Source organism: Silurus aristotelis (genome assembly GCF_946808225.1).
Source record: "Silurus aristotelis genome assembly, chromosome: 8".
Lineage (NCBI taxonomy): Eukaryota > Metazoa > Chordata > Actinopteri > Siluriformes > Siluridae > Silurus > Silurus aristotelis.
In genome coordinates, this window is record NC_139581.1 from 27,343,102 (window position 1) to 27,356,005 (window position 12,904).

Sequence of the window (12,904 nt, forward strand, 5' to 3'; positions counted from 1 at the left end):
ACTTACACATTCACAAGTACTCTGTCTTACTCCTACTGACTTTCATTCCCCTTCTCTCCAGCGCATATATTCACCTCTCCAGGCTCTTCTCAACCTGCTCCCTACTCTCACCACAAATCACAATATCATCTGTAAACATCATAGTCCAGGGAGACTCCTGTCTGACCTCGTCCGTCAACCTGTCCATCACCACTGCAAACAGGAAAGGGCTCAGGGCCGATCCTTGATATTAATATTGAAATAAATATTAAATTAAATATTAAATATTAAATTCATACAAAGAAATCAGAACATTTAAGTATACAAGTTGAGTCATAATAAATAAAGTGAAATGACACAGGGAATAAGTATTGAACACACTTTATTTAATACTTTGTAGAAAAGCCTTTGTTGGTGAGACCAGTCGTCTGCATTGCTCAGGAGTGATTCTGGACCATTCTTCCACACAAATGGTCTTTAAATCTTGAAGGATCCTTGGGCCTCTTTTATGAACTTTGATCTTATGTTTTCTCCATAGATTTTCTATGGGATTTAGGTCAGGTGATTGACTGGGCCATTCAAGCAACTTGATTTTCTTTCTTTGAAACCACTTCATTGTTTCCTTAGCCTTGTGTTTGGGATCATTGTCTTGCTAAAATATCCACCCTCTTTTCATATTCAGCTTTCTGGTAGATGACAGCAGATTTTTATCCAGAATGTCCCAGTACATTTCTCCATTCATCCTGCCTTCAATAATTTGAAGTCTGCCAGTACCCCTTGCTGAAAAGCAGCCCTAAACCATGATGCTTCCACCCCCAAACTTAACTGTTGGTATAATGTTCCTTAGGTGGTGGGCAGTGCCATTTCTTCTCCAAACATGATGTGTAGAATGACTGCCAAAAAGTTACATTTTGCTTTCACCTGACCCTACTATAGTCTGCCAATAATACACAGGCTTCTCCAAATGCTCTTTCGCAAACTTTAAATGAGCCTTAACATGCTTTTTGTTTAGCAATGGAGTCTTGCGTAGTGAGCGTGCATGGATACCATGGTGGTTCAGTGCATTGCTTATAGTTTTCTTTGAAACAACAGTACCTGTTGATGCAAGGTCTTCCTGAAGTTCTGCCCGAGTGGTTCTTGGCTCTTGGCGAACTCTTCTGATTATTTTTTGGACTCTTCGGACAGGGATCTTATGTGGAGCACCTGTTAGTAAACTGATGCTCTTTCCATTTCGGGATAATGGCCCCCACAGTGCTCACAGGAACATTCAGCATTCTGGAAATGCGCCTATAACCATTGTAGTGACTGGGGGAGAAGAGGGACAAACTTATAATACAGATAAATTGAGTATATAGTTGGAAGCACAGTCTGCCCGCATTCTCCACCATTATATGTAGCGAATTTTGCTCGCAAAGAAAAGGGAATATTTATAAGTAATTATAACGGGTTACAGTAACTCCTAAATATTTAAATATCAAGTTGAATTGACGGTAATGGAAATAACGTTACATTTATTGGTCTGTTTGTCCGGCGAACAGACAGTATCATTTTATATTAATTCTATAAAAAGGGTATCTTCCCGGCCGAGAAAGATGCAACCCCCCTTTACCTTATACCGTACAATTAATAGAGCATGTAGTTCAGATCGAATGTTACAGGAACCTTACAAATGTGAGCAGCACTCAGAGACAATCACTTATTTATAAAACGGCGTTTAATGAATGAGGCAAACACAACATAAAACTAACTACACAAACAAACAAAAAGAAATAAAGAAACTAAAAATGAAAATAAAATAAACGAAAGAAGACAAAAGAATCTTGGACGAGTCGGTTAGGATGGAGTCAGATGTTTTTCCAGCTTCTCCTGAAGATCAGAGCAGTTGGTGTTCTTGAAGATAATGCTTGCTGAAGGATCTCAAAAAAGATTTTCGATTTCGTTCCGAAGAGTCGCTGCTGGGCTGGTCGAAGCGTCCGACTCTCCGGGCCATCGGGCCCCCGGGCCTTCGGGCCCGAGGGGGTCCGAGCCTTTCCAGTCGACCCGAGTGAGAGAGTTGCTTTCTTGACTGAACACTGACTGAACATTGATTAGTTGGATTCAAGATGTTTTAAAGGTCCTGAACCCCACCCATCTTTAGGGGAATGGCCAATGCTACGGCCTGAAATTTTCCTTTGTTCATGTGTTTGTGGGCATGGTTTCCAGGTTATATTCGCTTTTGAGAACTTAAAGTTTTATCCAAAGTGTATCAAGACAGTATGGTACATTTCATGAGCGAATAAAATGCACCATTGTTTGAAAAATGAGAAACAGATAATTTTGTGGTCATTTGGATACTAAACATAAAGAGAAATTACAGCATTAGAACAGGGGTAAATTAACATACAGAGATCAGTAATTAAAGTATAACTGATGTTGATACAATGTTGTATTCTGATGTATACAGTGCACCCTTGTTAGGAAAGAAAGAATAAAGTGAAGATAATGTTAAATCAACTTTGAAATAAAAAAAAAGTGACAACATTAAAACAGGGTTACAAGAATAAGACTTTTAGAGTACCACTATAAATGGGGAGGAGATACATACAAGGTATAGGTTAATGTCGTGGGATGTGGAGCATCTTATTTATTTTGTTTTATTAGGAAAAGTTATGTTCCCTTGTGTGTGTGTGTGTGTGTGTGTGTGTGTGTGTGTGTGTGTGTGTGTGTGTGTGTGTGTGTGTGTGTGTGTGTGTGTGTGTGTGTGTGTGTGTGCGTGTGTGCATGTGTGTGGGTGAGGGTCAAACAGAATATCTGCAAAGGGGGTTATCTGTCTTGTCGTAAAATCCAAACGTTCTGGAGCCGGTTGTGTGAGTTTGTCACAAGCATCACTGGATCTAGTTTCAAATTTTGGATTGTTTTATGAGTTTTATGAGTTTATTGTTTTATGGGTCCCTGTAAACTAAACAAGAGTTCAGGGTTTGGTCCTGTTTCGTGTCTTCGGAGAGGGAGTGTGACACTGTGGGATACACCACCCCCAATAAAAGTTTCACCTTTTGATTGAGATGTAGATGTCATAGGTTAAAAGGACCACCTGGGACATGAAATCTAAATGACCTGTGTCAGACGCTACGCTATTCTCATCCAAATGCTTTTCAATGATAAGATTGCAAAGATCTTGAGAGAGTTCTTTGCTTTTACCCATCATGAAGTCTTTCCTGTGTGCCTCCTGGGTAATGAGAAGCCTTTATAGGCCATCAATTAGGACTAAAGCAGCTGATATCAATTAGTACTGATAGGGGGCAGGTCTTTTCTCTGAATACTGACAGATTTCAGGTGATCTCCTGACTTTCTATGCCATTTTGCACCTTGTTATATTCATGTGTTCAATACTTATTCCCTGTGTCATTTCACTTTATTTATTATGACTCAACTTGTATACTTAAATGTTCTTATTTCTTTGTATGAATTCAATATTTGGCTTGATGGCTACAACTGGTGGAAATTTTGTGTAAATCGCCCAATTGGAAAACCCCTTACTGATAAAAATGTTGATGTGTCAAATACTTATTTTCCCCGCTGTATATAATATTATCCCAAAAGATCCCAGTAATTTGTCTTCTTTCTTTTCAGGTGTACTGATAAGATTTCTGGCCAGTGGTATGAAATTGTTAATCAAAGACCTCGACCTTGTGAGTTTGATTCAGATGGCCTACCCGCATCCAACTGTGAATTCCTTCCAGACGCCATGCAAAGTGCCAATGCCTCAATAATGTACATGCCAAGCATAGATTCTGTGAGTGTATTAATTTGCATGTGAAAAACACAAGTAGATAACTGGCAGTTATTTTCCTGAGAACAGAAAGGCAGGTCTTCTCTTATTTTTTTCCTTGATGCCTTTGTAACAGTGTGATTTTTTTAGGTAAGAGCATTTTGTCAAGAAGAGGACCACAACAATGAGGCCCCCAATGAACAGAATGAAAAATGTTCAAAAGCAACACGTACAGTAATCTTTCAGGACTCAGTAGACAAAGATGCCCTTCGCATTTTAAAGCCTCTTTCAGCTATTCCACCACCTCCAACATTTGGGGACCTCGAGTCGTCTGTCTTGTCCTTGATGTCTCAGAAAGCATGGGTGTATGTTACTTTTTCTTTTTCTTCTTTTGGCTTCTACCATTAGGGGCCGCCACAGCGGATCTTCCTTCTCTATACCCACCTGTCCACTACATATGCCTCTTTCAACCCAACTACCTGCATGTCTTCCTTCACCACATCCATAAACCTCCTCCTTGGCCTTCCTCTTTTTCTCCTTCCTGGTGGCTCCATCCTCAGCATTTTCCTACAGATATACCCCATGTCCCTCCTCTGAACATGTCTAACCATTTCAATCCCCCCCCCCCCACCTTGTCTCCAAAACTTCCTACATGCGCTATCCCTTTAATAAACTTATTTCTAATCCTGTCCATCATCGTCAATCCCAAAGAAAACCTTAACATCTTCAGCTCTGCTACCTCCAGCTCCACCTACTGTCTTTTACTCAATGCCACTGTCTCTAAACCATACAACATCGCAGGTCTCAACACAGTCCTATAAACTTTCCCTTTCACTCTCGCAGATACTCTTCTATCACAAATCACTCCTTCTATCACTCTTCTCCACCCACTCCACCCTGCCTGCACTCTTTTCTTCACTTCTCTATTACACTCTCCATTACTTTGCACTGTTGACCCCAGCTGACTCAACCACCTTCACCACCTCTTCTCCCTGCAACCACACCACTCTACTGCCCTCCCTCTAATTCACACACAATAGGAGTAATACTCTGTCTTACTTACTTATATTGTCAATTTTTTAGTTACAACTAAATTAACTTTTAATGTATGTTTCATTCAAAGCAACAAGACGTTTCTGTATGCTTGTTTTTTTTTTAAATAAATGGGTAATATTTAAATCTTTTTCATTTTTGAAGGGGCCAAGAATAACACTACAAAGGCAAGCAGCTACTGTTTTTTTTAAACCAGATTATAGAAGAACAACAATTTGTGGGTATTGTGACTTTTAGTTCTGAAGCTCAAATTCTAAGCCCACTGACAATAATAGATGGACAAGCCTCAAGAGACAATCTAATAAGGAAGTTGCCCACGTTTGCAAGTGGAGGGACATATATTTGTAAAGGACTCAGAAAAGGCTTTGAGGTAAGACAGAAAATTCCTTTTTAAACATTTACACCATTTGACAGACGCTGACAAGACCCTTGCTCAGGTGGTTGCTTGAGAGGTGGCTGTGATTTAAACTCATGACCTTCAGATCCAAAGTCCAATGTCTTAATTACTAATCTACCCCTCTCCATTGCATCCTATACATGGCACAGATTAAGTTTGACTACATTTATAATTTAAACATATGCCACTTGGCAGATGCCAAACTAACAGCCATTTGATTGATAGTCCAGTGCTTGAACCACCGAGATACCATTGCTCTTGATTAATCAAATAATTAAAAAATTAAATTTACATTGGTATAGAAGTCTGTCTGTGGTGGGTAATAATGATTTCTTTTTAATTTCAGGTTCTTCAAACAGATGATGGAAAAACAATTGGAGATGAAATAATTTTATTGACAGATGGGGAAGCGAGTGATAATGTTCAGGACTGTTTGCCGGAAGCTATTCAAAGTGGTGCAGTAATGAACACTATAGCATTTGGTCCAAACGCAGACAATGTACTAAGAACCATGGCAGATCAAACAGGTAGGATTTTACAATTGTAATATTATAAATGACATATTACTTGGTTTGCTTTGGCCTTCCACAATTTACATTCCCAGTTTCATTTCCAGTGCAAAGCACTGACCAAACTAAATGTATGAATACTGTACCACTATAGCTGCAATACATTCTTTAACATATGATTTTTTATGCTCGTTTATGTAGATGGCAAGTTTATAGTTGCTGAAGTTTCTATACTTTCCACTCAACTTGTGTATGCCTTTTCCTCATTGACAATGTTTGATGGAAATTCCTTCACACAGCCAATACAGGTTAGGTATACCTGTTGTAGGTGAGAATATCAATATCACAATATCGGTTTTCTCATAATATTTGCATTGCTTTCCAAACAGCTTGAAAGCACTGGAAAGAGTGTTACGGACTGGTTCAATGGAACAGTTCCCATTGACCAATGATAAAGAAACAAATGCACATCTCTTTAAGTCCCTACTTTGCATTGCAGACAGGTGAATGGAAATACAGCTTCTTCAATAAAGGAGCCACTGTTCAGCAAATGAGTTTATTAGTAATAAGTCGGGCAGCTCATAAAGATGTTCACCCAGTCACTGTTACAGCCAGAAGGAACCAGCAGACCAGTGATGGCACCAAACCAATGGTTGTGTTGGCTGAGGTCAGTCAGAATTATAATCCTGTGTTGGGTGCCAGTGTTTGGGCAAACCTTTCTGAGATACTGGGCACTCAGAAAGACTTCTGCTTCTTGATAATGGTGCAGGTAAAAGTTAAATAACAACATAATAACTTGTTGAATTATACATCAGATCAAATGGTAAAATGTCATGTTGGGCATTACTGTTCCAGGAGCTGATGCATTCAAAGAAGATGGCGTCTATTCAAGATATTTCACAAAGTTAAAACGTGGAAAATACAGTCTGAAAGCGAGAGTGGAAAATCAACATGAAGAAGGGCAGTTTTTTCTTGACAGTTACAGTGGTGCTCTTTATGTAGCTGGATATATTGTGGATGGTAACTATTTTCTACTAACATCATGCAATCAGAATGGGTCACTATTAGCTTGGTGAAGCAAATCAATATTTTTGTCTTTCAATCTTTACACTTGCACAAAGTCAGCTATTTTGAAGTGGTCTTCATGTAAGAATTGCGGCCTAAAAGCCAAAACCTCTTAAGCAACTCAGCTAAGCAAATTAACTATGCATTAAAACATAGGAACTGGGGTGCAGACAAATGGCAGCAGGTGATCTGGACTGTCAAACATTTTCATATTTGGCTGTAGAAGCCAAGTTGTTTTTTTGCCTAAATACTTTAGCAGTACAATACCGAGTGTCTGCAGGTAATAGTGAAGCATGGTGGAGGTTCCTTGTAAGTTTGGGGCTGCATTTCTGCAAATGGAGATTTGGTTAGGATTAATGGTGCCCTCAATGCCTAGACACACAGTCAGATACTTATCCATTATGCAATAATATTAGAGGGCTTCTGATTTCCTGGTGGTCTAGGGAACCAAACCCAGCCATTAGGCTTGCACAAGGCCTTAGTGCAGCTCCCAAGCCCAGATAAATGGGAGGGTTGCGTTAGGAAGGGCATCCAGTGTAAAACATGTGCCAAATTGAACATGCGGCTCACGAATACTGATGATCTGCTGTGGCGACCCCTAATGGGAGAAGCCGAAAGAAAGATCAGGGGGCTTCTGATTTATTCCAAATTTATTCAACAGCAGGACAACAACCCCAACCTTACAGCCAACATCATCAAGAACCATCTTCTTGAAGAAGAACAGGGATTACATGAAGACACATAATGATTGAAGGCAGAAAACATCCTCAGAAGATTTGTATTTAGTTCTTCAAGGTGTCTGGAACAACCTAGTTCCTTCAAAAACTATGTGCAAGTGTACCTACTGTAGGAAGAATTCATGTTGTTTTGCAGGAGTCACAACAAATACTGATTTAGTGTTTTTTTTTCTACTGTTAATTTACTTTCCATTCTGTTAAGTGTTTAAAATAATTTTTCACACCTGCCTAAATCTTTTTGCACAATACAAACTATTCAGATGCCCCTTAATTCTTTCAATATTGTTATGTTGCAGCCTAAAACTACAATCATTTAAATAAATGTTTTTCTCATTAATCTACACTCAGAACCCCATAATGAAAACGTGACAGAATTCTAGTAATGCCTCTAATCTAATAATTGAAATTTTTTTGTCTATTTTGTTTCAAAAAACTTAGTGAAGGGGTTTATATTTTCATTCTTTCTGTTTGTTTGACTTTGTTATTTGCTAAAGTTACTGACATTACTGAAAATATTATCATCTTCAGTTCATATTTCTTTGACAATATCCTGGATAATGTCTTTTGCATTTGTCTACTTTTTATGAAATATAGCACAAATACTGAACTTTCATCCTTTTCAGGTAAAGTGGAATTAAACCCTCCGAAGCCCCCAGTAAATGTGCAGCCAGTGGATGTGGGCAACTTCACCAGAACAGTAACTGGGGAGAGTTTTGTGGTGGACAGGGATGCGCCTCCAAACTTCCCTCCAAACAAGATTACAGACCTACGGGCAGAAATCCAGGAAGACACTGTGCTTCTCAACTGGACAGCCCCTGGAGAGGATTTTGATCAGGGAACAGGTGAGCCTTGTGAGCCAAGCTAGATTTATTTTGTTTATGTAGAAATGCTTAAATGTATCTGCTTTATGATGGTTTGCTCCACTGAAAGTAACAGCACTTTGGACTTCATACTGATAAATAATAGCAACTAGGGGTGTAACTGTACACAAATTTCAAGGTTCGGTAGGTTTCTCAGTTTTTATGTTAAATTTTAGCGTCAGGGGGAAGAAACGCAAAACATAAAATTGCTTGTTGTTTATTATTAACGCAGTTTGTATTAATTTATTATTAACATTTGTGATCGACTTTTGAACGGTTTACATTTTAAAACAGTTTTAAATTAAATGCCTGCTTGGTTAAATAATATATAAAATAATATGTAATACAAAAAAATAATAGAATGAATCTAATTGATGCAATACACTTTTTATTACATTGATTAAACCGAATAATCAAATAAATTAGCTAATTAAATAACTAAAAATTAATAAATAAAAAATTTATTTAAATACTTTACATTTGTTACACCCCAACACAGTTAAGTGTGTGTGTGTGTGTGTGTGTGTGTGTGTGTGTGTGTGTGTGTGTGTGTGTGTGTTGTACTATTATAGTGTGTGTGTTATTATTAATTAAATTAATTTAATTTAAGAAATGTTCTACTTATTTCAGCAGACTTTAACACGTCTTCATTTCTTCCATTCTTCATTTACTCACTTTCTCAATATGTGGAATTGTCAGGATTTTCTTATTTTAAGAGAAATTCTTAAAGTTGTACATAAAACGCTAAAGAATTCATGTACCTAGCGTTAGCCGCTAGCCAATTCCTGAGCGATATGGTCTCATTAGCTTTAGACATGTGGTCTCAGAGAATTTACTGAGTATAAATAAAATCGCTTCTATTTTCATGGCTTTTTCTTTTCAGCTAAATCCTATGACATCAGATGGAGTGAAGATTTGAAGATGCTTCAAAACAACTTCAGTAGCAATTATCTGGTCAACACTTCATCATTTCTGCCTCAAGTGTCTGGCTCACATGAACAGTACACTTTCCAGCCTAATATTACAATTCAAAATGGCACCACACTTTTCTTTGCTATTCAGTCATTGGACAAACAATTAGCCAAGTCTGAGGTATCCAACATTGCTCGAGCAACAAAGTATGTCCCAAATCCCAAATTTTCGCCCATATCAAAACCAGGCCTGGGTCAACCTGCTATTGTTGTGTCAGTCTGTCTGGTCATTATTGTGCCAAGCTTCATATTTGTGGTAATAACAAGGGCACTGAAACGAAAAAAACAAACATAATTGATGCTTAGGACATGGTTTAACATTGTTTAAAGACTACATGAACATATCAACCTACCGATTTACTGCTCAAAAATGCTTTAGAGTCTTTTTTTAAACTTGTCAAAACTAGATTGATTCCCACTGGTATAATATCACAGAAAACTTCAAATTAGATTGCCATAAATGCAGAGTACATTTAAGTCGATTTTTTTTTTTTGCCATTAAAATCCTGCTTTTCTGCCAGATTTATGTTATGTGAGCATTTAAGTACAACAAAGGAAATGTGCCCAAGCTGGATTATCACTCATGTCATATATTTAGAGCTCAAGATGCAATAAACTTAAGTTCATAAGTAGTGTTAAGCTCTAATTAATACTAATAAATATTCATTAAAACCATAAGCATCGACAGATAAAAAAAAGTAAAAACTGACTGACTGATCATATACATATAATGTGCATGTCACAGGCCGGCGTGGCCTTCCCTCCCCTTCACAACGTACCACCTCGAGGAGTTACCCAGAGACACCAACAGACAAGACAAGGTAATTAACATCAAAAACTTGTATTTTATTTAGTTAAAATAAGTCCAATCTCAAACTAAAATCCACCGACTGATCCTCCTCTCTCTTCTACCGGGTTGCGTGGGAAGTTCGCACAACGATCCCTCTTCAGACAGACAGCAGCAAACGATGGGGCAGACACTGGTAAGGGTTCAGACAACAGTTCCGCTTTGGCCGGAAGTAAGTAATGGAACAAGCACCGATAAGGATTCACACAGCAACTCCTCTTCGGCCAAAGATGAGTAATGGAGCAGACACAGGTAAGGATCCGCACAGCGGCTCCTCTTCAACCGGAGATAGGAGTTGCGGCAGGCACTGGTAGGAAATCGACAACAAGCAAAAGGGTTACTCTTCTCACAGGACAGCATCAATCATTTGAGTGTCACCTCTTTTTGGGATAGGGGGGAAGGATCGGGCAGGGGTCATCTGACGCAATACAATAGTCTGTCGTAGATGGCAACCGGGGAGCTCTCTCGTTCCCTCCACGGGACGCACCCGCTAGCTGGGGGCCACTCCCCTTCCACAAGCCGACGGCCGTTGAAATACAGCGACGGACAGTAACTTCCTCACAGAACAGTGATGGCCGCCTCCACTGGCAGAGGACAATTTCTCTACGTTCACAGGACAACCGTGGTGAGTACAGGATTTGACAATCAACAACTAGATCTTCTCACCACAGAACAGCGATGCATAGATCTCTCATAAATCCTCTCCAACTCAGACAGAATAGAGCTGCATTCCTGTACAGCATATGCTCAACACACAGCAGTTAATTAATTTCAGTTTGACCTTCAGAACCCACAAGTAGCCAACTGGGGAACGGACAGACACAAAATTACAGTTTCCACACCAGTGCACAATTCAGTCACTTCAAATGATCACACGTGTTCACTTCACATTAAGCACTGCAACTCACATCAACTCACAGTGAATAGGGTCTCTTCTCGTGGTCCCGGCCGACTCTCTCCGCTCAACTGACAAACTGTACATCCAAGCTGTGTAGGTGGTCGACTATGGGAACATAACTGACATTGAATAGCTTCAAAACAGAACTCACTGAACGCCGGGGCGGCTTTGCCACATCATAGCGGGTAGCGGGCACTACAGGCATTAACTTCCTAATAGGACTGGCAGATAACACTTATCTGTTCGATGAGATAACGCAGTTCAATCATACCACTGCTCTCCAGCTCTTCCTTCTCTGCATACAGTCTTTCCCGTCCTTTAACAATCTGCCCTCTCGTGTACTGCTTGACGGGATCAACAAATCAACAACCAGAGATTTCCTCCAGTCTGCATCAACCCCAAAGATTTCGCTCCAAAGTTTTCTTCCCCTGCTGCACATTAACCGGATCCTTTTATAATCCCTCTCACAAATCCATATCCCTCATTGCCCAATCCCTGCTCATTGCCCAGCTGCCACTCATTCCCTCATTAGCAAGCTCCGTCAGCCTGTTTACCCGGAAAAACACGGAACCGTTCTGGTGTTACATTAAACTCGCTCCCACCGGAAACAAGAATGGGGAGGGACAGTTCCGCTTATTCGTCACCCGTGACATCCTCCCCCACCAATCTGTTCTAGTCCCTAGAACGAGGCCCAGGGACCCAGTCTCCATATCTCGCAGGGGGCTGCCCTCTGTTGTCCCGTTGGGAACGTCTTGGTGGCGAGGCGGGGTCTTCCCCTCTTGGTTCGACGTTCAGGCCCCTTGGAACCACTGCCCAACCTACTAAGGGTGGCCTAGGTGCCACCGGGACAGTCGGAGCTTCTACCATAGGCTTTGGATAGTTCGGACAGGGGCGGATTAAATTCCGATGTATCACCCGCTCCGGGCCTGACTTTCCCTCAGGGCGGATGGTACAAACTGGCTGGTCGGGACGTTGTTGACTTTGTACCACATACGGCAGGGCCTCCCACCGATCACTCGGTTTGCCCTTTCCTTGGCGTCGATTGTCCCGTACCAAAACTCTCTCCCCGGGCAATAACGGAGCCTCTCGGGCCGTCCGGTCATACAGCCGCTTGTTCTTAGCCGAGGCTATGTTGATTCGATCAGTGACCCGTTCGTACGCCAAGTGGAGATTCGCTGATGATGTCTGCCTACCCAATCCGTCAGACTCAGACCTTCTCCAACCCCAGCCGTTCCAAGTAGTAGATCTGTGGGGAGACGCACATGTCTCCCAAACATCAGGTACATTGGAGCAAAACCAGTGGTGCTGTGCACACTATTGTTGTAGGCCTGTACCAGCGCGTGAAGACTATCGACCAAATTACTCTGACGATCCGTATCCAACGTCCCCAATAGGCCCAGCAATGTCTGGTTGAACCACTCACACCCTCCGTTTCCCTGGGGGTGATATGGTGTGGTATGCGTCTTTTTACACCCATAGAGCTGGCACAACTCCCGTACAACCTTAGATTCGAAGTTTGGCCCTTGATCCGAGTGAAGAGTCTCTGGACACCCAAACGGCTGGAATACGATCGTCCACAGGGCATTTGCAGTAGTGGTGGCAGTCTGGTCTAAGGTAGGAATGGCCCAAGCATATTCCGTGAACAGTTCAGTTACCACTAGAATGTTCTGGAAGCGATCCATCGGTCGACCCAACGTCAAGTAATCCATGGCCACAATGTGCAAAGGGGCCCTGGCTCGTATGGGGACCAATGGGGCTCGCACCCCTTTCCTCGTCTTGAAGAGCGTGCAGCGTGGGCATTTTTGGATGAACAAGGTCACAGACGCCTCCATCCCTGGCC

At 41.0% G+C, this 12,904-nt stretch overlaps 1 protein-coding gene and 1 long non-coding RNA gene across 2 annotated transcripts; both read left to right on the forward strand.

Moving 5' to 3' along the window:
• The first annotated feature begins 4,045 nt into the window (after window positions 1–4,045).
• On the forward strand, window positions 4,046–5,698 carry LOC310730164. The gene is made up of 3 exons (XR_014534745.1): window positions 4,046–4,092; window positions 4,925–5,150; window positions 5,524–5,698. It is a non-coding gene; the product is annotated as an uncharacterized lncRNA (long non-coding RNA).
• An 821-nt stretch (window positions 5,699–6,519) lies between these two features.
• Window positions 6,520–10,018, forward strand: LOC310730022 (calcium-activated chloride channel regulator 4A-like; the record flags this gene model as incomplete). Its single annotated transcript, XM_083548764.1, has 3 exons — window positions 6,520–6,706; window positions 8,112–8,330; window positions 9,232–10,018. The coding sequence occupies 3 exons, from the start codon at window positions 6,520–6,522 to the stop codon at window positions 9,612–9,614; spliced, it is 789 nt and encodes a 262-aa protein (XP_083404890.1). The 3' UTR covers window positions 9,615–10,018.
• Between the last annotated feature and the right edge of the window lie 2,886 nt (window positions 10,019–12,904).